General features: G+C 42.5%; 2 protein-coding genes across 7 annotated transcripts in view; one reads left to right on the forward strand and one right to left on the reverse strand.

The window, feature by feature from the left end:
• The window catches only part of DHFR (dihydrofolate reductase), a 268,430-nt gene that overhangs the window by 48,551 nt on the left and 192,258 nt on the right, over positions 1-27,621 (reverse strand). The window lies entirely within an intron of this gene.
• Positions 1-27,621, forward strand: part of MSH3 (mutS homolog 3) — a 193,778-nt gene that overhangs the window by 7,491 nt on the left and 158,666 nt on the right. For 4 of the 5 annotated variants that reach the window (XM_056539388.1, XM_056539377.1, XM_056539398.1 and 1 more), the window contains exons 2-7: positions 6,875-6,977; positions 10,477-10,679; positions 14,901-15,119; positions 23,167-23,283; positions 24,223-24,340; positions 25,887-26,032. In XM_056539388.1, coding sequence (XP_056395363.1) covers positions 6,875-6,977; positions 10,477-10,679; positions 14,901-15,119; positions 23,167-23,283; positions 24,223-24,340; positions 25,887-26,032 — 906 coding nt within the window. Of the gene's footprint in view, positions 1-6,874; positions 6,978-10,476; positions 10,680-14,900; positions 15,120-23,166; positions 23,284-24,222; positions 24,341-25,886; positions 26,033-27,621 lie in introns of those variants that run through there. The other variant, XM_056539413.1, reaches the window with a different exon arrangement.

The following is a 27,621-nucleotide window of genomic DNA, read 5'->3' on the forward strand; positions in this document are numbered from 1 at the left end:
GAGACTATAATACCTCTATCTGTGATAAGTTTGTTTAGACATTTGTATGGTGTTTTTGTTACGTAACTGTGTTCACCTGGACTCCGTAATCCTGTCCAGAATAGCTTAATTGATTTGACCTTTTGATTGTACGTAGGGACCGTCTATTTAAATGTGCTTTCTCTGATACCTGTATACATGCACACTTGCCTGATGAAGTGCCCGCTACGGGCAGGAAACACGTTGCTTTTATGTGCTTAAAATAAACATGTATATGTATTGAAGACTCCGTGAACTTTTATCCACTGCTGTCCATGCGCCTGCAAAGATCCATGTTTGCTATTTTTCATTGATGCTATTTGGACCGGTGAACCAGGATAGACCGGAGGATCGTGGCTGCTGACAACCTAACCTGATTAATACGCTGTATGGTGTTGTGCCCTTAGTTATTGCACTTATTCACTGTCTATAAACATATCACACTAGGGGCGCGTGTTCCCTCTTTTTTCCCTTTTGTCTTTGCTTTGTCTTATTTTGGAATTAAACCAAAAAAGGAAGGAAAAAAAAGCAAATTGGACATAATGTCACACCAAACTCCAAAAATGGGCTGGACAAAATTATTGGCACCCTTAACTTAATATTTGGCTGCACACCCTTTGGAAAAAAAAACTGAAATCAGTCGCTTCCAACCATCAATAAGCTTCTTACACCTCTCAGCCGGAATGTTGGACCACTCTTCCTTTGCAAACTGCTCCAGGTCTCTATTATTAGAAGGGCGCCTTTTCCCAACAGCAATTTTAAGATCTCTCCATAAGTGTTCAATGGAATTTAGATCTGGACTCATTGCTGCCACTTCAGAACTCTCCAGCGCTTTGTTACCATCCATTTCTGGGTGCTTTTTGACATATGTTTGGGGTCATTGTCCTGCTGGAAGACCCAAGACCTTGGACGCAAACCCATCTTTCTGACACTGGGCTGTACAGTGCAACCCAAAATCCATTGTTAATCCTCAGATTTCGTGATGCCTTGCACACATTCAAGGCATCCAGTGCCAGAGGCAGCAAAACAACCCCAAAACATCATTGAACCTCCACCATATTTCACTGTAGGTACTGTGTTCTTTTCTTTGTAGGACTTATTCCATTTTCGGTAAACAGTAGAATGATGTGCTTTACCAAAAAGCTCTATCTTGGTCTCATCTGTTCACAAGATGTTTTCCCAGAAGGATTTTGGGTTACTCAAGTTCATTTTGGCAAAATGTAGTCTTGCATTTTTAGGTTCAATAGTTTTTTATTAAGGACAAAATGGTATGCACACAGATGCATAGAATAAAACAAGAGTAACACAACATTAGAACCAAAACATTGGTGGAGCGACAAAGTCCAGTGACCAGCAGGTATTGTGTCCATGAAATAATAGGACAAAAACAGTCACTGCGGATGTGGCTTCGTTATATTCCATCATACCACATGACAAAGCCATTGTGGCCTTTAAAATGGTTCTTATCTACCTATGCCCCGTACTATGGTGACTTGCAGTAATATATGATTTTGGTGGTAGATTTTCTTTTGGAACACAATTTTGTTATGTTTGATAAGAGTTTTTTTCCTACACGTCACCGGAGCTTCTATGGGTGCGAAGTTCTCAACATCTTTAGCAAACATTTACATGAGTTGGTGGGAAAAGGAACATCTATTTACCCATACCAATATTTTTGGTGACCATATCGTGTGGTATGGTCGATATATAGACGACCTCCTGTTTATCGGGAGGTCGTCTATGTCGTCCGTTCAACAGTTTGAAGAGTTCTTGAATAATAATCCTTATAATTTAAAATTGACAGTAAATTGTCACCATAAAGAAATTTATTTCCTAGATTTAAAACTAAGTGGAAGTACAGAACAATCGAATGTTATTACTTGTACATATTGTAAGGAATTGTCAGTGAATTCCATATTACAGGCCGGATCATGTCACCCGCCTCGTGATTAAAAACCTCCCCGTGGGGGGAGATGATCAGAGCCAAACGTAATTGCTCATCTGATCTCCTATTTGAAAAAGGGGCGAGTGACATAACCAATAGATAATCAGCAAGGGGCTATAAAAAAATGGACTTTAGAGAGGGCTAAGGTTATTGCTAGGCAAAAAGACACGAGTACCATAATGTATGGAAATAATAAACCAAATATTGCTAAAAAAAAATACAAATAAACAGCTAATTTTTTCCACTCTTATAGTCAAAACTATAGAGCAGTGTGTAATATTATCCATAAATATATTCCTATGATAGCCAATATTTAAAGGCATTTGAGAATGAATACAAATGTGTTGCTACAAGGGCTAAAACCATAGGACAATCAATTTCACCAAGTCTCTATAGATCTGAAAATGTAACTAATCGGACAGGGCTCGATGTCAGTGGGAGCTACAAATGCAGTCATACTAAATGTATCTGTTGTGTGTCCATGGCTACCAGATATTGCGTGGAGAAACATGGAGGAGATTTTTCCTCCATGACGCTCCAGGGCATTGAAAAAATGATTACGCCTACAAGAGGAGGTATTACAAAACAGAAACTGTTAGACAGGGAAGTATATTGGATAATACAACTCCAAACCACATATCCAAATGGACTAAATCAAAGACAAGACGTAATTCTTCACTATTAGCGTTTATTATGTAGTCTTGGATTGCGTGTGACCATTAATACACATGCAGACATTGCCATACATATACACTTAAACAACAATAATAATTTATATTAAAGGGGTATTCCAGGAAAAAACTTTTTTTTTATATATCAAATGGCTCCAGAAAGTTAAACAGATTTGTAAATTACTTCTATTAAAAAATCTTAATCCTTTCAGTACTTATGAGCTTCTGAAGTTAAGGTTGTTCTTTTCTGTCTAAATCCTCTCTGATGACACCTGTCTCGGGAAACGCCCAGTTTAGAAGCAAATCCCCATAGCAAACGTCTTCTAAACTGGGCGTTTCCCGAGACAGGTGTCATCAGAGAGCACTTAGACAGAAAAGAACAGCCTTAACTTCAGAAGCTCATAAGTACTGAAAGGATTGAGATTTTTTTAATAGAAGTAATTTACAAATCTGTTTAACTTTCTGGAGCCAGTTGATATATATAAAAAAGTTTTTTCCTGGAATACCCCTTTAAATACGTGGGGGAACAAATTTTCACACGCTAAACTTATAAATATTTAGGGGAGAAAAGTAAATTTCGATAAAAACAAATATTACAATTACATCATATAATTGAAAAAACATAAGTAGAATAGTTAATAATCTCTTATTATTAATAATATAACTGCTCACAATAAAAATTTCTATTCTTTCCCTTTTTTATATACATGATAATTATTTCAAAAAGGGGTCGTATATGATGGATAAGTCTACATGTGTGGATGATGTGCACACAGATAGGTCGTTATTCATATGACCGGTCTCTCTTGCTGCGTTTTTTCCTCCTCTTCTTTAACCAATAGGGTGTTTTCGAAACCAATTTTTACTCAATTCTGCTCATATAATGAAGTAACACGAAATGTCTTGGTCCGATTAAACACATTTTTTCTACCGTATTTTTATTGCCATGTCAATGATTGTTTATGAAAATGTTACTTATATGGTGTTTTGCAGAACAATGTTTCTCCCTATTTTGAGAGTTATGATAGAATGGTTATTCAATATTTAGAATTTGATAATTTTTATTTACATCGTTCTGGAACACATATATTTTATCTATACCAACATGTTCATACCATTATGGGGAACATTTTTTTCTCCAACAATGAAGAAAGAATTTATATACATCCAGATCTAGTAACATCAGAAGAAATAAAGATAATATAATAATACGTTCTCTAATTGTGAAAATGAGATTTTATATATGTAAATATATATTTTTTTCTTGTAATAGTGTGTTCACATTGTGGGTTATTTTTTAACCGCCTTTTTATTGTTATCTTTGTTGTAAAGTAGGAAACGATGAGGTTAACTACTTGTTGATATTCCCGCGTGGAGACCCCACTTCTTCCTCCATAAATACCATCCACACATGTCTGTTCCTTGTATGACTAAGGCACATCAAAAGTGTACAGACGGTGCAGGCAGGTAATACCTTTGGCGATCCATGTCCCTTAGTCTTGCTTTTTTATGTCTTTGTGTCAGCAGTGGGGTCCTCCTGGGTCCCCTGCCATAACGTTTCATTTCATTAAAATGTTGACGGATAGTTCGTGCTGACACTTATGCTCCCTGAGACTGAAGGACAGCTTGAATATCTTTGGAACTTGTTTGGGGCTGCTTATCCACCATACAGACTATCTTGCGTTGACACCTTTCATAAATTTTTTCTCTTTTGTCCACGCCCAGGGAGATTAACTACAGTGCCATGGGTTGCAAACTTCTTGATAATGTTGCGCACTGTGGACAAAGGCAAATCTAGATCTCTGGAGATGGACTTGTAACATTGAGATTCTTGTTATTTTTGCACAATTTTGGTTCTCAAGTCCTCAGACAGTTCTCTTCTCTTTCTGTTGTTCGTGCTTAGTGTGGCACACACACAGACAAACAGTGCAAAGACTAAGTGAACTTCTCTCCTTTTTATCTGCTTTCAGGTGTGCTTTTTATATTGTCCACACCTGTTACTTGCCCCCAGTGAGTTTAAAGGAGCATCACATGCTTGATACAGTCTTATTTTTCCACAATTTTGAAAGGGTGCCAATAATTTTGTCCAGCCCATTTTTGGAGTTGGGTGTGACATTATGTCCAGTTTGCTTTTTTTCCTCCCTTTTTTGGTTTAGTTCCAATACACACAAAGGGAATAAACATGTGTATAGCAAAACATGTGTTACTGCAATCCTTTTCTGTGAGAAATACTTTATTTTCTAGAAAAACATCAGGGGTGCCAACATTTACAGACACAACTGTGCATTGTTTAAAAAATTTGTATATTTTTTTTCCCTGCAGCTATTGCCTGTGTGTCTCTGTGAGGAGACCAAATACAGGAAGTGAGGGCAGGACATGCAGGGCTCTGCACACTGAGTACAAGCAGGGCTCTGTGCAGTGAGGACAAGCAGGGCTCTGTGCACTGAGGACAAGCAGGGCTCTGTGCACTGAGGACAAGCAGAGCTCTGTATACTGAGGACCAGCAGGGCTCTGTACACTGAGAACAAGCAGGGCTCTGTACACTGAGGACAAGCAGGGCTCTGTACACTGAGGACAAGCAGGGCTCTGTACACTGAGGACAAGCCGGGCTCTGTACACTGAGGACAAGCAGGGCTCTGTGCACTGGGGCTCTATGACATGCCCCCAGCTCACACAGCAACACATTTTTTAATCAATGTATATTACAAATATACATATAATGGTATTATCTACATTATATTAAAGGGGAACGCCGGTGGACATTTTTTATTTTTTTTAAATCAATTGAAAGCTAAAAAGATTTGTAAATTACTTCTATTTAAAAATCTTAACCCTTCCAGTACTTATCAGCTGCTGTATACTACAGATATACTACCGATAAATTTGTGAAGTTTTTTTCCAGTCTGACCAGTGTTCTCTGCTGATACCTGTCCGTGTCAGGAACTGTCCAGAGCTGGAGAGGTTTTAAAATACACTCTGCACACCTTGTTAATTTTACAGGTACACGTACATGCTGGCGTACCCACTAAATTTTAAAATTAATGTTGTGTTAAAATAGAATAACGCACAAAATAATTGTGTAAGAATTTTTACAGACTACGTAAATAACTCATGTGACACAATTTTTTTTTTTTTTTGTTGCCCCACTATTGTGCCTGTTGGTGCTTGCGCTGTCTTCCTTCCTGACGTAAACTCCGGCCTCAGCGCAGCAACGCAAGATTCGACCCACCAACGTCACAAAATGTGGGCTCAAAATTAAACAAAAAAAGCCTCCAGTGTACGGATATTTATGGTGCGACATAGTATGTTTTTAATATTTTTTCATTTCTGAGGAGGGTGGATGATAGTTGGATTGCAGCTATTTAGTGCCAGGCAGGCCAGTCAGGGTATCACCCGTTGCGGTACAACCCCCTCCCCGTCACTCTCTAGCAAAGCTACTGGTTATGAAAGGTAGATAAAGAATTTTGGCTATTAACATAAGGGAAACTTTTCTGCTTTAAAAAATGCTTTTGTAAGCGGGTTTCCCGGATTTTGCTTACATGCGATTTATTTATCAAGGTCGTGCGACAATTTGATGAATAGGTCGCATGTACGCAATAGTAAGTTAAAAAAAAATTGTCATATAAAAGCCATTCGTTTGAAAAGAATGATAAATCTCCTTCTAAAAGTTTCTGTTAACGACAGGTACACTAGTACGTAATGAGTGACTGACCAGATAGTGTCAATAGTCTCATTTCATTGTTGGCCAGACGGCCACACTCTCTGACTACCAATGCGCCTGCAGTACGCTAAGGCGTATATCAGGTCTAGCACATATGTTGTTAAAACACAAACACAGCCCACCTCAACATGTTTCACCACTGATCCGTGGCTTTGTCAAGAGAAAGCGGGACCGCATGGACCTGCACCATCACCATTCAAGGAATCCTGAATTTCCATGGCAGAATTTCCACAGTGTAAATAGGTTAATGGAAAACCCATTCACACCGATGTTAGATTCATGCAGTGGAATGAATTGCCAATTGCCAACTGTACCCATTGTGTACCTATGATATTGTTGTTGTTTTTCTAGCCTATTGAGGGCCTACTGGTCTGCAATACAAGCATTGCATAATATTGTACTAAACTCAACTGCATGTGTAAAATAATGTTACAACATCCGAATGCGCTGTAATGTACCATTATGTGCTTCTATTTTTTATGTCAAGTTATAACTAAATTCTGTGACTTTTGGCCCTAGGTAGAAACGTCTTGTGTATCTGAAGACGATAAGCCCGATGTAAGAAGGAGAAGAAGCTACAAGGAAGATGAGGGAAATGGTGGCGTGGTTTTAGATAGGAAAGGTAATCTAGAATATCAGCATTGATAACCCCTGGTTCAAACAGAACTCCAACTCCATTGTCTATGAGGGATATATATATATATATATATATATCTCTATCTCCATCTCCAAACTGTTGCTAAGGTAAAGTAGAGTAGTTGCTCATGGCAACCAGCCAGATTTCACCTCTCATTTCTCAGAAATGGAAAATTTCAAAAAGTGGTCTGGTTGCCATGAGTTACTACTCCTTTTTTTTTCTTTTGCATCTGTTTGGCTACATCTTTCACTTTACATTGGACCTGGAGAAGCACTGGCGCACATTGGACAGGACAAATGCCAAAGCAGCCATCCAGCGCCCAGCAAGTGACATGCTCCTGTCCTATTCTAATTATTGGTACATTATACTTGTTGGGTAGTTGCCGAGGCTGTCATCTCTCTGCCCCATTGTCAGTTCAGGCACTGCACAACCCCTTTAACTGTTCACATGGTTTAATTGTGGATTCTTTTTTTTGATTCAGCTTAGGCTGGGTCCACACTACGTTTTGTCCCATACGGGAGCGCATACGGCAGGAGGGAGCTAAAAGCTCGCGCTCCCGTATGTAACCGTATGCGCTCCCGTATGTCATTCATTTCAATGAGCCGACCGGAGTGAAACGTTCGGTCCGGTCGGCTCATTTTTGCGCCGTATGCGCTTTTACAACCGGACCTAAAACCGTGGTCAACCACGGTTTTAGGTCCGGTTGTAAAAGCGCATACGGCGCAAAAATGAGCCGACCGGACCGAACGTTTCACTCCGGTCGGCTCATTGAAATGAATGACATACGGGAGCGCATACGGTTACATACGGGAGCGCGAGCTTTTAGCTCCCTCCTGCCGTATGCGCTCCCGTATGGGACAAAACGTAGTGTGGACCCAGCCTTAGAAATGTTTTGGAAAATCCATCAATTCAGTGTCCTCTTGATATCTACGTGAAATTTGATTGTTGTTTTAATAACACAGATTTACCTAAACAGGTTTGAAAGATATGTTTTGTTACCTATGGACTCTGAAACTCTTAACCCCTTAAGGTTTTTCCGTTTTTGCACTTTCGTTTTTCCCCCTTACCTTTTAAAAATCATAACCCTTTCAATTTTCCACCTAAAAATCCATATTATGGCTTATTTTTTGCGTCGCCAATTCTACTTTGCAGTGACATTAGTCATTTTACCCAAAAATGCACGGCGAAACGGAAAAAAAAATCATTGTGCGACAAAATCGAAGAAAAAACACAATTTTGTAATTTTGGGGGCTTCCGTTTCTACGCAGTGCATATTTCGGTAAAAATTACACCTTATCATTATTCTGTAGGTCCATACGGTTAAAATGATACCCTACTTATATAGGTTTGATTTTGTCGCACTTCTGGAAAAAATCATAACTACATGCAGGAAAATTTATACGTTTAAAAATGTCATCTTCTGACCCCTATAACTTTTTTTATTTTTCCATGTACAGGGCGGTATGAGGACTCATTTTTTGCGCCGTGATCTGAAGTTTTTATCGGTATGATTTTTGTTTTGATCGGACTTTTTGATCAATGGTATAAAAAGTGACCAAAATACGCTTTTTTGGACTTTGGAATTTTTTTGCGCGTACGCCATTGACCGTGCGGTTTAATTAATGATATATTTTTATAGTTCGGACATTTACGCACGCGGCGATACCACATATGTTTATTATTATTTTTTTTTACACTGTTTTATTTTTTTTATGGGAAAAGGGGGGTGATTCAAACTTTTATTAGGGAAGGGGTTAAATGACCTTTATTAACACTTTTTTTAATTTTTTTTTGCAGTGTTATAGGTCCCATAGGGACCTATAACACTGCACACACTGATCTTTTACACAGATCACAGGCGTGTATTAACATGCCTGTGATCAGTGTTATCGGCGCTTGACTGCTCCTGCCTGGATCTCAGGAACGGAGCAGTCATTCGCCGATCGGACACTGAGGAGGCAGGTAAGGGCCCTCGCGGTGTCCGGTCAGCTGTTCAGGATGCCGCGATTTCACAGCGTCGGTCCCGAACAGCCCAACTGAGCAGCCGGGTCACTTTCACTTTAGGAGCGGCGGTCATTGACCGCCGCTTCTAAAGGGTTAATACCGCACATCGCCGCGATCGGCGATGTGTGGTATTAGCCGCGGGTCCCGGCGGTTGATGAACGCCGGGACCGACGCGATATGATGCGGGATCGCGGCGCGATCCCGCTTCATATCGCAGGAGCCTGCGCAGGACGTAAATATACGTCCTGCGTCGTTAAGGGGTTAAGGAAACTGTATTGCATAGCTTGACATTGCTTAAAGGGGTACTCTGGTAAAATGTGTCTTTTTTTTTTTTTTTCACTTAAATATGGCTAGGCTAGCTACTCCGGTGGAAAACTTTTTTTATTTTATTTTATTTTTTTAAATTTTTTATCAACTGGTGCCAGAAAGTTAAACAGATTTGTAAATGAAAACTTAAAAATAAGGTGCAGCTCACAACAGAAGGACCGAGGCAGTCAGACTGAACACTGAGTGGGGCACAGCTGGATGGTGCTGCCTTAGCAGGATCTGGTTCTTTATTTTAGTTTTTTATCTGCAGATTTATAGACTTATTAGAATATTAATTTATTCACATATCTTTTTTATATTTTGGATATCTCACTAGGGCCCAGTGAGATTTTCATCAGATAGTGCCAGTGTAATGTGATATTTTGTTACTGTTTTACTTATTTATATATATTTTAAATTCTGAATTAAAAAACTATTTCTGAGCAAATGCTGTTATATCTATCTTTGCCCACACCATTATGCACCATTGGTGAGGGCCTAGAGGCATAAGCTATAGGTTTCCATTAGATTTGTAAATGACTTCTATTAAAAAATCTTAATCCTTCCGGTACTTATTAGCTACTGAATACTACAGAGGAAATTCTTAACTTAACTTTTTGAAACACAGAGCTCTCTGCTGACATCATGTCCACAGTGCTTTCTGCTGACATATCTGTCCATTTTAGGAACTGTCCAGAGCAGCATATGTTTTCTATGGGGATTTGTTCTTAAAATGGACAGAGGTGTAAGCAGAGAGCACTGTACTTGTGATTTCAGCAGAGAGCTCTGTGTTACAAAAAGAAAAGAATTTCTTCTGTAGTATTCAGCAGATAATAAGTACTGGAAGGATTAAGAATTTTTAATCGAAGTAATTTACTAATCTGTTTAACTTTCTGGCACCAGTTGATTAAAAAAAAATAATAATAATTTTCCACTGGAGTACCCCTTTAAAGGGTAATTTTCATGAAGACAATGAGCGCTGGGGCCCCCTGCAATCTCCTCTTTGGAGCCCTGGTTCTCCAGCACAGGAGCACGTCACGACCCCCACCCAAAGCGGAGGCCGCCACGCCCCCTCCATAAAGCTCTATGGTAGAGCCAAACATTGCTGAACCCAGCCTAACACTAATACCAGCAACATTTTCTTATATTGATATTTACGGTAATTACGTTTCAGAACAAATAATCTCTGGAAAGTCGTTCATCTCCAGCCACACGCTGAACAGGTTACGTGAATTCTCCAGTGATTCTGGGAAACAGATCAGCGATAGTCATGACATAGAAGTACCTGAGTGCTTGGCGCCATCTCCTGCCATTGAAGATGAGATCTTAAAGTCACAGGACAAAGGTGAAGAAGTGAAATCTCATTCTATTTCCAGGGTAAGTGGCTCATTGGCGAATTGGTTTACATAATGGTCTTGTCATAAACGAGAGCTTATATTATGTATTACGGGGTGATGCAGAAAAATAAATGGTATGTGTAGGTTACAAGCTAAAGGGCGGCATTCTGTGGGCAGCGCCACTAATTGAGATATGTGTATTTTATTTACAATTAATGTAAAGAAAGAGTTCACATAATACTCACCATATTATGATATAGGATTGGTCATTTCTTTCTTTTATTGAAGAATTTCATCAGTACAGCTGAGGCCAAACCATGTGGCTAAGGTGCTGAAAAGGTGAACCAGTGCAGGGGAGAGATGAGACGACAGAACTGTCTCATGTCAAATGGTGCATCTCCCAGCCTCCAGGAAAAAAGCGTCATTTGACGCAAAAAGGTTTTGTTGTCTCCTCTCCCCTGCACTGGTTCAACCTCCCAGCACATTAACCGCGTGGTTTAGCGTCGGTTGTACTAATGAAATTCTCCAATAAGGGACAAAAATTACCAAACCTATATAATAGTATGGTGAGTGCTATGTGAATTCTTTCTTTACATTCATAGTTATATGACTGCACCTCATAGCACGTTAGCACCCCATAGAGACCAGTGGCTTTAACTTGCTGCAACGAACTGTGCAATTAACACCTGCTGTACCGTGGGAATCATACTCTTGGTGTTTGCACATGTGTTATATTTACCAAGATCTAAATCTTAAATTGACCAACATCCTAACCTCTGGGACATTTGACATATGCTAATAAATCTGAGCTATAAAACTTCCTTCTTATATCGTATACCTTATTTTTTATAATAGAAGACCCATTGTAGTACCACTTTACATTTATAGGGAACCTTGTTCCTGACCCTGACACCAGACAAGTTCTGTACCCAAAAATTGCACCTAAAACTTTGAGTCTGGTATCATTTGAAAGCTAAGATTTTCCACAATGCCAGGTTAGAACCCTTATATTCTAGTTGTGGCGAGCATGGACGGGATGAATATATCAATAGTTTTTCTGTCGGTTTTGGTGAAAAACTTTTTTGAGCATTCACTGATCTGGGCAAAAATTTGGGATTTTTCCTTGGTTTTGCGCAAAAATAGACAATGTTGCGCAAAAATTTGTGACTTTTCTGATGTAACCAGTCCTTGAAGGAAATCTGTCATCAGTGATGATAATGATATTTACCTATCCGAGATCCGATGCTCTATTTGCCGTTATCCTCTTTTTTCGGGCATCAGGCTTGTTGCATAGGTGGCGCTCCAGGAGCACGTTGACAATGCTGCTGCTTCTTCCCCTGGCCTGCTTGCAGCCCGGCCAAGTAGGGAAGCTGCAGTGGTGACGTCAGTATGTTCATGGAGCTCCTCCCGTGCACCAAACCTGCCGCCGGAATGACAAGGATAACGGGCAAACGGAGCAACAGATCAGGGATAGGTAAGTATTATTATCATCAGTGCCACTTGCTCTGTACCAACAGGTCAGTGAAGGTGACACTGGTGACAGATTTCCTTTGAATTGGTTGTCCAGGGAAATATTTTACACTAAAATGTCCAGCCTGCCTAATAAAATAATTTTATCTCACCTTCCTCCGCTCCTTTATAGTCTCCGGTATCAGGGCTCTGTCTGTGGCTTTAGACTCTGCTTTTCCCTCGAGTTGCTGATCATAGCATCTACAGCCAGGGGAACTGACATTGCTGCTCGCCAATCACTGGCCGAAGCGGGACACCATTGATTGGCTGAGCGGTGCTGTGACGTCACATTTACACCTCCAGTCGGTTCCGGTGAAACAGAATGGTTCTGTATATGGTGGAATTACATTACACTATATAGCTCCAACCAGCTATAACTGCCGTTGTCTCTATACTTATACATGCTAGTGTGGCAACTATTTAGACTCTCATTATATATATATATATATATATATATATATATATATATATATATATATACATACACACTATCTGAATACCCGTTGTTGCCCGGTTTTACCTTCCTCATCCTTGTTGGGGAGGAAAATCAACAAAGAAGGAAACTTTTGACTTAAAATCCCATCCCCATATATTGTTGTCATATCCCAACCCCATATTCCCGTTCTCATACCCTGACCTCCAATCCTGACCTCCTATCTCAACCTCTTATCCCATCCTCCTATCCCGTCCTCCTATCCCATCCTCCTATCCCATCCTCCTATCCCGACCTCCTATCTCGACCTCCTATCCCGTCCTCCTATCCCGTCCTCCTATCCCGTCCTCCTATCCCATCCTGCTATCTCGACCTCCTATCCCGACCTCCTATCTCAACCCCCTATCCCGTCCTCCTATCCCGACCTCCTATCCCGACCTCCTATCCCGTCCTCCTATCCCGTCCTCCTATCCCGACCTCCTATCCCGACCTCCTATCTCGACCTCCTATTCCTTCCTCCTATCTCGACCTTCTATCCCGACCTCCTATCTTGACCTCCTATCCCGTCCTTCTATCCCGTCCTCCTATCTCGTCCTCCTATCCCGACCTCCTATCCCGAGCTCCCATCACGTCCTCATATCTCGACCTGTAACGTGTACCAGGTATTGAAATATCTCCAGCCGTACAGAAGTTATGTGAGAACATACATTTCCCATTGATTTGCATGGGACTTTAAACAAAAACCCCGACCCTCACAAATGGGGGTAGTTAAGGGTTAAATTAACTATCCTATATTTTTAGTGGACATATAAGTAACATGTGACCAAGTATTATCGAAATATCTCCAGCTGTTTGGAAGTTATGCAGTAACATATATTTCCCATAGAGTTGTATGGGACTCTTGTATAGGACTTTAAACATAAACCCCGCCCCTGGCAAATGGGGGTGAGTAAGGGTTAAATCACCTATCCTATGTTCGTTGTTGACATATAAGTAATATGTGTGCCAAGTTTCATGTTAATATCTTAAGCCGTTTGAAAGTTTTTGTGGAACATACACACACACACACACACACGTTGAGTTTTATATATATATATATATATATATATATATATATATATATATATATATATATAGATAATATATCAACAACTTGGTATAACCAAACACTTTACACTCTAGAAAAAACCAAGTTGACTACCATTTGAATGACAAAAAAATACCTTTTATTAGATTACACTTAAAAACAGTATCTCAATAAGGTAATGATGTAAGCCAAAATTACGGACATAAACAAGCCAGAGTTACAAAAACAGCTACAATGTTAAATATCAATAAATGGAAATCATCCATATACAGTAATGACATTAATATCAAGTATGGCTCAGAGACTAGACATCATGGGAGGCACCATGTGGTATGTTCCTATCCCCATATGGGGGTTACTCCCACCCTTTTTGTCCCTGTAGCTAAGTACTAAAATCTGTAATCACTCACCCATATCAGTAGCTGAATTCGCGCCTGGCGCTGTTTTTAAGTGTAATCTAATAAAAGGTATTTTTAAATCATTCAAATGGTAGTCAATTTGTTTTTTTCTAGAGTGTAAAGAATATGGTGGAATTAACAGAATTTACTTAGCAAAGGCCTGTCCTATGATATAAATAAATTCCATTTTAGTCAGTGTCCAGTGCCCTATGACTTGTGTCTGAACATCTCCTGGATAGTTACGACCTATTGTGATCTGGATGAGTGCAGTTAATGCCCTTCATGCTGTCACTCATGATTTATGTAGGCATCTTTAAATCCTAATCCTAGTCTTAATCTATTCCTTTCTAAGCACTGTAGCAGATATAGGTCAGAAGAGTGAATTGCTTGCCTATGTGAATGATGTTCCTGTATATTCCGCAAGCACTTATATAGCTTGAGGTTCCAACATGTCAGTTTAATTTCAGAATCAACATAGCCGTTATTTCCTATCTGATATTTTAGTATCCAGTACTTGGTTTACTCTACTTACTGCAGTGTTGACCAACCAGGGTGCCTCCAGCTGCTGCAAAACTACAACTCCCAGCATGCCTGGACAGCCGAAGGCTGTCCAGGCATGCTGGGAGTTGTAGTTTTGCAACAGCTGGAGGCACCCGGGTTGGGAAACACTGATTTACTGTACTGGGTTTTGTCACTTGTCTTCATAAAAATACCTTTTACAGCTAAAATAAAAATCAACCTAGGGCATATCTGATCCAAATAAAGTCTATACAGTTTTATGCTTATATTATGCTATTCTAAAGTTGTATACATATTTTTGTGGTTATCTTGAAGGCAGAAAAATTGTCCTTGAAGACATCAACTACGTTTCCTTCTTCCAGACACCAAGAGCAAATGGCTAATGCTTCAGAAGCAAAAATCCCCAACCGCAGAACTAAAAGTGGATACACCCCTCTTGAGGAGCAGTACATGAAGATTAAGGAGAAACACAAAGATGCCATTTTGTGTGTAGAATGTGGATATAAATACAGGTTCTTTGGAGAAGATGCGGAGGTCAGTTACACTCAATGTGTGGTTTATGGGGGGAAAAGGGAATATGTTTGGCAAATGTTATACCAAACAGTGGCCTATATCATCCATAGACCCTCTTGTTACAAAAAAAAAGTCTCTCATGCAGTATATGTTTTCTTTGCAATTGCCAATTGTATAGGAAAGCACTGAAGACTTCATAAAAACTGCATATACCGATATATATATATATATATATATATATCTATATATATATATATATATATATATATATACCTGCCTGCCGGATTCCAGAAAGACACTATTTCGGCATATATCAGATCTGTAGGGTTCTGTGGACCGATTTAGCATATCCCAATATACAATGCCTTGCATAAGTATTAAAATAACAGCTGAAGCTCAATCAGATTGGATGGAGACCATATGGAAACAGCAATGTTCAAGTCTTGCCATAGATTCTCAACTGGATTTAGGTCTGGAATTTAACTAGGTCATTAAAGGGGAACTCCAGCCAAAATGAACTTTTCTCTATCGGCTCCATTGGGGGACACAGACCTTGGGTGTATGCTGTAGGAGACTTGACACTAAGGAAACCAAAAAAGTCGGCTCCTCCCAGCAGGATATACCCGCCTAAAGAGCCTGAGGTAATCAGTTTAAGCTTAGTGTCTGCAGGAGATGGACACTGGTCTGGAGTTCTCCCCAGACCTGGTCTAACTTTTTTATTTTTCTAGATTAGGGACATTTAGTTTCTTATTTCCTTTAATTTCCCGTTTTCAGATGGGGACTCAGGAACATAGCGTTCACTGTTTCCCCATTTGCGATTGAGGGGGCACAGACATCGTGGATGTTCTGTCAACCCCCTGTCGCCAACGGTCAGCGCCTGGGGTTGTACCTCATGGGTCCGGGTCCCCCACTTTTCCCAGCTCGTCTCGCTTTTTACAGCCCGGCATGATGCAGGTGATTAAACGCTGACTGAAGACTTCATCAGAAGACTTCATTAGGTAAGTTCTTCTGACTAAGGTGAGTATTCCCCCCTTCCCCCCTCCTTTTCTTACAGGTTGGGGACTTGCAACCTCTGGAGACCCCCTGTTTTAGTCCCACTCCTCTTTATTATCAGCTAATGTGTGCATTTCTGAGGTGGCTCTGCTCTTCCCCCTCTCTTACTATCTAAGCAGGGGCTTTCTATTACTTTATTGGGGAACTGGGGGGCTGGTGGTCAGTGGTGTAGGACTGTTAGCTCCTCTCTGGACGCCAGTGTTTTAACGTTGGCAGTTCTGTATTTTCTTCAGCAGCCGCGGCCTATTTCCTGTGCTCCGGCCGCATCGTGTGCCGATGCGTTCGGGGCACAGTTTACTTTCACTTCTCAGCAGTAAGCTGCCGGCGGAGCTTTCCACGCCGACATCGTTCCTCTCACGGCGGGGTTTGCGCCCTGTGAGTGCAGAGGCGCGAAATCACTACAGCCAATGGGAACAGGCAGGGGAGCTTTTGGACCAATCGGAGGCGCCCCACTCTAACCCGGTCCCTCTCTTCTCATTGGTCCTGCTGCCCTTGCTTCTCTATCTCTCACAGCAGCTGCCTGGTGGGGGACACGAACGCTGATGAGACTGTTTTATTTTACTCATGTCCGAGCCCAGAACTGTTCCTCCCTCTAAGCAGGTACCTGGGGCCCTTGTCACCTACTATTCTGGCAAGGGCTGCAACTCTGAAATGCCTGGGTCTGTTGAACCCACCTGTTCCCACTGCACCTCCTGACCCCCCGGGTATTCCTACTCAGGATATTCCCCCAGACCCAGTGGGCTCTGCTGCCCCTCCAATATGGGTGTCTTCCCTCTATCTCAGTCTCTCTGACTTGGCGCAGGTCTCCCGTTCCGTGGTGACTGCCTTGAAAGGGTCCTCCTTACACCGTTCCTCAAGAGAGACTCGCTCTCCCTCACCCCATGTTAAACGCTCTCACAGGCGTAATAGGGGTAATTCCTCTGACTCCTCTCTGGAGTCTTTGTACAGACGTAGGTGCTCCCCTCATGGGCATCGCCCCTCTTCTATGTCTTTCCGCAAGCGTCGCTCTTTTAGAAGACGCTCCCCCAGTTGCAATTCTGCATCCCCTGAACGGCGCACCAGGTCAGTGTCTCCTTCTTCTAAAGCTGCCTCCACCCGTCCCCACTTTCCTGGAGAACTAGTTGATGAGGCTTCTGCTTCTGCCTCTGATTCAGAAGACCGTACAGACATGACCGACACAGTGAACTCATTGGTTTCGGCCATAAGAGACACCTTTCACCTAGAGGACCTAGGAACTTCGGACGCTGTTCCGGAAGTTTCCTTTCATCGTGCCCGTCCAGCACCCAAGATGTTCAGCTCCCTGCTGAATTTGAAGCCTTGCTGGAGTCTGTCTGGAGGCATGCTGACAAGAGATTTTAAGAAACAAAGTAGGTTCAAGCACGTTATCCCTTTGCTAAGGACCTCATTGCTGGTGGACCTCACCTCCTACAGTGGACCCACCAGTTTTCCGCCTATTTAAGAATACTACTCTGCCTTTGCCTGATGCTGCTTCTTTTAAGCATCCAGTGGACAAAGGGTGGAGACCTTGGGAAAAATTGCCTTGAGGCGGCGGGTTCATCTCTTCTCCCTGCTTTTGCCTCTGCCTGGGTTTCCAAGGCCCTTGCGATCTGGATTCCCGACTCCGTGAGGGCTTTTCTTCTGGGGCTTCCTCGGAAGAACTGGCTGACTTAATTCTCCTACTTTCTAAAGCGGGAGATTTTCTATGTTCTGCTTCCATGCAGTCGGCCCGCTGTGCTGCTTTTGCCACGGATAACCTAGTGGCTCTCCGTAGACCCGTGTGGCTCAAAGCCTGGGATGCGGACGCAGCCTCTAAAAAATCTCTCACTGAGCTTCCATTTACTGAATCTAGGCTTTTTGGTAAGCACCTTGATGAGATCATCTCGGAAGCCATAGGAGGGAAGAGTTCCTTATTACCTCAAAATAAGGCCCGCAGTACTACTTCCCGATGTAAATCTACCTCCTTTCGGTCCTTCAGGGTCACAAAGGGGGCCAGACAGGCGACTTCTCGGGACAAGAAGGCTCCCTTCTTCAAGTCTCGCCCATCCTGGAAATCAGATAACCGTTCGGACCGCTTTGCGGCCAAGGCGGGAACCCGCAAACCCACCTCTGCCTGAAGGGACGCCCCCACCCGCGTATTTTTCTCGGGTGGGAAGTAGTCTGTTGCTCTTCCGGGATGTCTGGACCACGCTTGTGCAGGACTCCTGGGTCAGAGATGTGGTATCCAACGGTTACCGGATCGAGTTTGCCTCTCTTCCAATGGATCGTTATTTTCCTTTCCCGAGCCTCACGGTCTCCCTCTCTGGCAAAGGCCTTTCAGGGTGTGCTTCAGTCCCTCCTCTTTCAGGGGCTCATTGTCCCGGTTCCTCCCAAGGAACACTTTTGAGGTTTTTATTGCAACCTCTTTGCAGTTCCCATGAAAGGGGGCTCAGTACGCCCCATCTTAGATCTAAAGCTCCTCAACCGGCATCTCCTTCTGCGTCACTTCCGCTTGGAGTCTCTCCGTTCGGTCGTGTCGACCATGGATCAGGGGGAGTTTCTTTCCTCAATGGACATCAGGGACGCCTACCTCCATGTTCCGATTTTTCCGGGACGCCAGCGGTTCCTCCGCTTTGCTGTTCCGGAGGGTCATTTTCTGTTTGTGACTCTCCCCTTCGGCCTGATCACAGCTCCGAGGGCATTCACCAACTTTCCTTACTTGGACGACCTTCTTATCAAGGCTCTGTCCAGAGAACAGAATTTAGGGAACCCCACCCCTGTGTCCTTTCGCTTTTGCATGAAAGTCCTGGGTCAGATGGTGGCGGCCATGCAGGCCGTTCCCTTCGCTCAGTTTCATTTTTTTCAACTCACGATTCTATCCCGGTGGGACAAGTCTCCCTTGTTCCTCGATCACAAGATTGTACTTCCTTGGACATCTTGCCGCTCCCTTCTGTGGTGGCTCCGCTCCCCCCTACTTCTTCAGGGGCGCTCCTTCCTGCCCCTCCATTGGCTGGTGGTCACGACGGCTGCCAGCCTTTCGGGTTGGGGGGAGTGTTTTCCGAGACCGGACAGTCCAGGGCCTGGTCTCCCAGAGAGACACTCTTCCCGATCAACATCTTGGAACTGAGGGCAATCTACCTTTGCCTGTTACATTTGGGAGATCCTTCTCCAGGGCCGCCCAGTTCAGGTCCAGTTGGACAACTCTACTGCGGTGGCGTACATCAATCGCCAGGACGGCACTCGCAGCTTAGAGGCAATTCTTCTCTGGGCGGAACTTAGGGTTCCGGCCATCTCGGCAATTCACTGCGACCTCTGGGGAGCTCCAGATGTGGGCCTCTCTGCATTCCGCCACAACCAGACGGTTCCCCTCTTTGTGTCGAAGTCGCGAGACCCCCGTTCTCTGGCAGTGGACGTGCTGGTGATTCCTTGGTCGGGGTTCGTCCTACCTTATCTGTTCCCTCTTCTTCCCCTCCTTCCCAGGGTACTGAGGAAGCTCAAAGTAGAGGGCATTCCCGCCATTTTCGTGGCTCCAGATTGGCCGCGGAGGGCGTGATACGCTGACGTCGTCCGGCTCCTGGACGACGTTCTGCTGCGCCTTCCGCTTCGTCCAGACCTTCTCTCTCAGGGTTCCCTGTGCCACCCCAATTTACCAACACTGCATTTGACGGCGTGGCGGTTGAGACCGCGGTACTAAGGGCCCGTGGCTTCTCAACACAGGTGATTCGCACCATGCTCAGGGCGCGCAAGCCCTCTTCTGCGAATATATACCACAGTACCTGGCGGTCTTATTTTCATTGGTGTGAATCTCAAATTATTTCTCCAGTGGGTTCTCCCTTCCCCAACTCCTTGCATTTTTGCAGTCAGGGCAGGATCAGCAATTAGCTCTCAGCTCTTTAAGGGGTCAAGTTTCGGCCCTTTCCAATTTGGTCCTTGGCTCCCTACAGGGCGCGCCCTTTGAACCCCTCGGGTAGGTTTTCCTTCATTTTCTTTCCTGGAAGATGGCATTCCTTATGGGAATTACCTCCATCAGATGGGTTTCGGAGTTGGCGGCTCTTTCTAGCCTCTCTCCCTTTCTGATTGTTCATCAGGACAAAGTTGTTTTTCATCTGGTTCCTTCTTTTTTACCTAAGGTGGTTTCTGCCCTCCACCTTAAAAGGTAGCTCTCATCAAAAAAACTTTTGATATAGTATAGATTAATGTATGCAGAATAACTTCACAATTGCATGTTAGTAAAAAATATGCTTCTTTCTATTTAATTTTCCACTTTGAAGAAATGACCACTAGGGGTCTCCCTACCAGTCCTGGCAGCAAGCATTTCAGACTCATGCTGGAGTCCTAAACACTACGAGCTGCCAGTCTGCTTTGTTCACAAAGGAGAACACTCAGAGCTCCCATTCTGCTTTGTTCACAGCCTGTTTGGCTGTGAACAAAGCAGGCTGGCAGCTCTGAGTGTTTAGGACTCCAGCATGAGTCAGAAATGCTTGCTGACAGGACTGGTCGGGAAAAATACAATAGAAAGAAGCATATTTTTCATTAACATGCTATTGGAAAGTTATTCAACATTCATTAATCTAAAATATATCAAAAGTTTATTTGATGAGAGGTACCCTTTAATGAGGATATCGTCCTCCCGTCCTTTTGTCCCGCTCCATCTCATTCCGGGGAGCGTTTACTTCTTACACTTGATGTGGTACGGGCGGTGCGTACCTACACCTCTCTGTTACGTCTACTTTTCGTCAATGTGTCTCCTTTTTTGCTCTTACGGACGGTCTCCGTAAGGGTCTACCTGTTTCAAAGGCGACCATTTCGCGGCGGATCAGGTCTGCCATTTCAGAAGCTTACCTTTGCAGGGGGAAGCCCCCTCCTTTCAGGGTTTCAGCTCACTCCACGCGTTCTGTCGGAGCTTCCTGGGCTCTCCATAACAGGGCTTCAGCCTCTCAGTCTGTAAGGCAGCTACCTGGTCGTCCTTGCACACTTTTACTATATTCTACCAGGTTCATACATTTGCATCCGCTTAAGCTAGTATGGGCCGTAAGGTGTTGCAGGTGGCGGTGGTCAGCCTGCTTCTTGATTGTTTTCTGTACCCACCCTAGGGACGGCTTTGGTACGTCCCAAGGTCTGTGTCCCCCAATGGAGCCAATAGAGAAAAAGGGATTTTTGTCTTACAGTAAAATCCTTTTCTCGGAGGATCCATTGGGGGACACAGCTCCCGCCCTTTCTTTGGTGTTCCGGTTTTTGGTTACCTGTCCGAGGGTGTGTTCAGTAAATTTTTTGTTCTAGTTGCCTCGGACTGGTCTTAGTTTCTGCCTCTCGGTCCTCTCCTACTGCTTGGGGACTAAACTGATTACCTCAGGCTCTGTAGGTGGGTATATCCTGCTGGGAGGAGCCGACTTTTTTGGTTTCCTTAGTGTCAAGTCTCCTAGCAACAACAGCATACACCCAAGGTCTGTGTCCCCCAATGGATCCTCCGAGAAAAGGATTTTACAGTAAGGCAAAATTCCCTTTATCCCCTATCCACAGGATAGGGGATGAGTAGCTGGTAAGTACAGCATTCGGGCATTATCGGCGCTCCCATAGAAATGAATGGGCTCCTCAGTGAGAGCCGGGGTACCATTCTGGAGATCACGGTCAGACCCATCATGATCTCCAGAACGGGACCCCGGTTCTCTCACCGAGGAGAGTGTGTTGTCTACCAGTAGATGGCACGTGCTCCATTTATTTCTATGGGAGCGCCAGTGATGCCTGAATGCTGTACTCAGCTCTTTTCGGCACTCCTATAGAAATGAATGTAAAGTAGGGGCAGTGACATGGAAGTAAAGTATAGGACAGTGGTGTCCAACCTGTGGACCTCCAGATGTGGCAAAACTAAAACTCCCAGCATGCCCGGAAAGCCAATGGCTTTCCGGGCATGCTGAGAGTTGTAGTTTTGCAACATCTGGAGGTCCGCAGGTTGAAGACCACTGGTATTGGAGGTTATACTCACGTGTCCCCGCCGCTCCGGACCGTCACCGCTGCCCTGGATGTCACCCTCCATTGCTGTCGCCGTGTCCCCGGGGTGTCCCCGACACTCCGGAAGGTCTCTGCTTCCCCGGCATCCTCGCTCTCCGTCGCTGCCATCACGTCACTACGCACGCCGCTCCTATTGGATGACGGGACGGCGTGCGCGGTGACGTGATGACGACGATGGAGAGCGCCGGCGATGCAGGGGATCCCGAGGAGTACGCTACGGAGCCCCGAGGACAGGTGCGTGATCATCAGCGGACCACACGGGCACCGTAAATGGCTATCCGGTAGCAGCTGAAGCAGTCTGCGCTGCCGGATAGCCGTTTATGCGATGGCCCCGACATAAAAAAGCATCATATGTTGATGCTGCCTTCAACATGCGATGGCCTCTGAGAGGCCATCATATGTTGAAATGATCGTATGTCGGGGCCATCGTAGGTCGGGGGTCACTGTATGTATGTATATATATATATATATACATATATATATATGTATATATATATATATATATATATATATATATATATACATATATATATATATATATATATATATATATATAAAATTTATGATTTTTCTCTATAAGACTACATTCACATCACGTTTCAGGGGTACAGTGGTGGGAGAATTTGAAACCACCTGCTGCCGTATCCCTGCCATACCCCATTGATCCATTGATGTCAATGAGCCAGACAGAGACAGCTAGTGACTGCAGTTGGCTCATTTTTGAACCGTATCCGTTTTTGTTGCCAGACGGAAAACCGTGGTCTGCTGCGGTTCCAGTCTGGTGGCCAAAACTGATACAGTCCAAAAATTAGCCGACCGGAGTCACTAACGTATTGTGCATTGCATTGAAATAAATGGGGTGCGGTGCATTAGCCTGTTTTTAAACTCCCCCACCAGATCCAGCTGCCGTATACTAAAAACGTGGTGTGAACACACCCTTACCCAGAATTTCCATTTATTTCTAGCAGTGTTGTCACAATCTCTCTATGGACTGTTCACATGGAAGTTTCTGCTTTGTAACCTATTACAGATCGCAGCCCGGGAGCTGAACATTTATTGCCACCTAGACCACAACTTTATGACAGCAAGTATCCCCACTCACAGGTTATATGTCCATGTCAGACGGCTGGTTGTAAAAGGCTTTAAAGTAAGATTAGGTTTATTTTATTCCACATCTTATCTAAATCTATATTTTATTATTCTATATATTTTATTGTTAAGTGAATCTTTCCATGGATAAATTCATTGTCACCTAAAAAAAACTGATTAAACTAATGAACTTACATGGCTTGGAATGGATTTGTACACCAGTAAGGCAATGTTCACACACAATAGCCCTGATTTACTATTGTAAACCTGACCTGTTTTCATGGGTTGTGCGCCAAATTGTGCCACAAATTCGTCTGCGTCAGAGTACGTGAGAAAGAAAAAGCTGTTCAGAATATTTTCCCAACTTGCAAATCTGTGAATCCCTATAGGAAATAGAGAGGAATCCTGCAAATCTGAAACAACATTTTACACTAGTAAAACTCAACATTCTTAGTAAATCAGGGCCAATATATTGGGCTGTTTTTTGGTTTTTTTTTATCTGTAAAAAAGTATTTTTTTATTTTTACATTTTTTGTTAACTATTCAGAGCTTTCACCCAATGGAAAAACAGCTGGTAATTCCTAATTCCTATTCAGTAAAATGTTACCACTATAATTTTATAGCTGTAAAATAAAGCACAAGTACCTTTTCATTTAACTTTTTTGCAAAATTTGTTGTAGCAAAAAAGAAAACCTATGAAAGAACCTTTTTAAAAATGTATGCCAAAAATAGCTGCATAAAAAAGCTTAAATTGTTAGCTGTTTATTGCATGACAAATGACATTTTTTTGAGGGGGATAAAATAATTCTGTATGCAAATAGCCTAAAAAGGGAAAAAGAATTGTCAGGAGTGGTTGTTTAAATGGTTTACGCCTTTTAAAGCCTTTTAAATGGTTTACGTTTTAAATATAGCTTTAGAATGTCGTTCCATAGTCCTCCATCAGATGGCAGCGACACATTACTGTTGATTTTCTCACTTTATACCTCTCTTATTTCAGGTTGGACTTGTGAAACAAACAGAAACTGCAGCGCTGAAGGCGGCAGGAGAGAACAGGAATTCTTTATTTACACGGCAGCTCACAGCCTTATATACAAAATCAACTCTCATTGGAGAAGATATCCTTTTACTTGCAGTTGACTTACAGGGGTACTCCGCTCCTAGACATGTTATCCCCTATCCAAAGGATAGGGGATAACATGTCTGAACGTGAGGGGTCTATCAATAGATATGAATGGAGGGGGAGTGACGGCGGTGGTCGCCCGTCATCGGCATGGAGTGGATTTCGTTCTGTGCATCATATTACGGTGTGCCGTGCCAGAGATTGCGGGGTTCCCAGCAGTCTGACTCCCTGCGATCAGACATGTCTGGGGTTGGAGTACCCCTTTAAAGGTGTTTACTTAACTGCTATTGACCTACAGGGAATACATTAGCCCGACTAAAAGGGAAATTGGAATATGGATACAAAGATATATTGCAAATGTTCATTTGGAATGTCTGTAACAAAAGGACTGTGCTTGTATACCAATATGTACTATAGGAGATAAGCTCCATTGAGTCAGGCAAATAACAGCAAACAGCAGTCGGAGGCAGTGACATGAAAGTAAAGTTTAAACAGTGCTTCTCCTGTTTTTATTTCTCAGTATAACAAAAATAAATATTCACACAAAGAGAAAAGAGTGGAGGATGGCACTACAGACCTCTGAATAATCAGGCTCCCCGGAGGTACTGGTGCGATTCCCAGCAAAATCCATTCTCAGCGGTGCTCTAATCTAGAGAGCTATCAGCAACGCCCAATGGTTCCTATAAGGAATAAAGATGAATGGCACTTGCAGGTAGGATGCAAAAAACTTGAGTTTTATTCACTCACATAAGTCAGGCGGGTACAATGGTGTGGGAAGGAGCAGATAGAATGGAACAACGTCCGTTTCGCGGCCACCTGCCGCTTCTACTGGTTCCTGGTAGGAACCAGTAGAAGCGGCAGGTGGCCACGAAACGGACGTTTTTTGCATCCTACCTGCGAGTGCCATCCATCTTTCTTCCTTACTGGAACCATAACAAAAATAAAGCCTGTACATTCAGGCTCAAAATATCAAGTAAATCCTGCTCATCCAAGCGCTAACTCACAAAAATGTTCCCTATCTAGAAAGGTGGCTTACTAGGATCCACCCAACAAATAGTCAACGTAATGTGCTACTCACTCAAGTCAAATATCCCCTTTGAAGCTGCAAACCTTAGGACTCCCAGCTCCAATCAGAGGTTCAGATTCCTCTTGGCCTCAGCCTGCAGACAGAGGTGCACCTTATTTTAAAGCCCATAGTCCCATAGTCATAGAGTTGCATCCACTTGTAACTATACTTGTTTTTTTTTTTTTTGTTGCAGTGAGCAGTAAAAACCACATGCCTCAAGTGTATGGCAAAATTGTCATGTGAACCTATTATTAGATTACCAACAACAATAGGTTCTTTCAGCTGTCTCGGATTTGTATTCAGGCTTTAGGGCACATTCACAATGCCATATTATGGCTCTCTGCAGGTGCTGTGTATGTAATGCCAAAGATGGGTTATGACCAGTCCAAGTAACCAAGAAAACTGGTTTCTTGGTGACAAATATTGCTTCTAAATTGATCATTAAGTGTGTGATATCTTCCTTACCTGACCATACATGTGAACCCATTGATCAATATTGATGATTCACTGGAGATTGAGACAATTACGACTGACACCCCATGCAGCTACCTCCTATGCATTTCTGAAATGCCTGAGAAGTCTAAAACTAAGAAAGCTGATGACGTTATTTTTGGCCTTATGGTAAGAAAAAGTTCTGTTATTTTTATGACATTTTACACACATTTTGAATTGTTCATACTGATTAAAATGTAGTGGATTGCACTAAACCAGTTAAACAGGTTATCCAGGATTAGAAAAAACAGAACAGGTTTCTTTTAAAAACAGCATCACACCTATCCTCAGGTTGTGTGTGGTATTGCAGCTTAGATCCATTAAAGTGAATGGAGGAAAGGTGTAATACCACAGAAAAACGTGTACGCAAATGTGGTGCTGCTGATGGAAGAAATTAGCTCTGTTTTTCTGTTCCTGGATAACCTGTTGAATCTCAGCCAGCAGTTATGAGTGGTATAGGTGACTGACACTGACTAAGGGTACGTTCACACCTACGCAGATTTGATGCGCAGGATTTTCTGCTGCAGATTTCAATGTAAACTAAATGACTGAGCACAGCTTCTAATCTGCAGTTACAAATCCTGCATGTGTGAACGTACCCAAATGAGAAGTCTCATAGTGAAAAACTTATCACTGCTTGGGGAGGAGGTCCCAGCGGTTGGACCCCGCGATCTAAAACTTATCCCCTATTCTGCGGATAGGGGATACATTTTTCACTATGACATAACTCCTTTAACCCCTTAAGGACTCAGCCCATTTTGGCCTTAAGGACTCAGACAATTTAATTTTTACGTTTTCATTTTTTCCTCCTCGCCTTCTAAAAATCATAATTCTTTTATATTTTCATTCACAGACTAGTATGAGGACTTGTTTTTTGCGCAACCAGTTGTCCTTTGTAATGACATCACTCATTATATCATAAAATGTATGGCGCAACCAAAAAACACTATTCTTGTGGGGAAATTAAAACGAAAAACGCAATTTTGCTAATTTTGGAAGGTTTCGTTTTCACGCCGTACAATTTACGGTAAAAATGACGTGTGTTCTTTATTCTGAGGGTCAATACGATTAAAATGATACCCATTATTACATACTTTTATATTATTGTTGCGCTTAAAAAAAATCACAAACTTTTTAACCAAATTAGTACGTTTATAATCCCTTTATTTTGATGACCTATAACTTTTTTATTTTTCCGTATAAGCGGCGGTATGGGGGCTCATTTTTTGCGCCATGATCTGTACTTTTTTTTTATACCACATTTGCATATAAAAAACTTTTAATACATTTTTTATAATTTTTTTTTTAATAAAATGTATTTAAAAAAGTAGGAATTTTGGACTTTTTTTTTTTTTTTCGTTCACGCCGTTAACCGTACGGGATCATTAACATTTTATTTTAATAGTTCGGACATTTACGCACGCGGCGATACCAAATATGTCTATAAAAAAAAAATTTGCGCTTTTTGGGGGTAAAATAGGAAAAAACGGACGTTTTACTTTTTTATTGGGGGAGGGAATTTTTAACTTTTTTTTTACTTTTACATTTTTTTACTTTTTTTTTTACACTTGAATAGTCCCCATAGGGGACTATTCATAGCAATATCATGATTGCTAATACTGATCTGTTCTATGTATAGGACATAGAACAGATCAGTATTATCGGTCATCTCCTGCTCTGGTCTGCTCGATCACAGACCAGAGAAGGAGACGCCGGGA

The sequence above is a fragment of the Hyla sarda genome, chromosome 1 (genome assembly GCF_029499605.1).
Source record: "Hyla sarda isolate aHylSar1 chromosome 1, aHylSar1.hap1, whole genome shotgun sequence".
NCBI lineage: Eukaryota > Metazoa > Chordata > Amphibia > Anura > Hylidae > Hyla > Hyla sarda.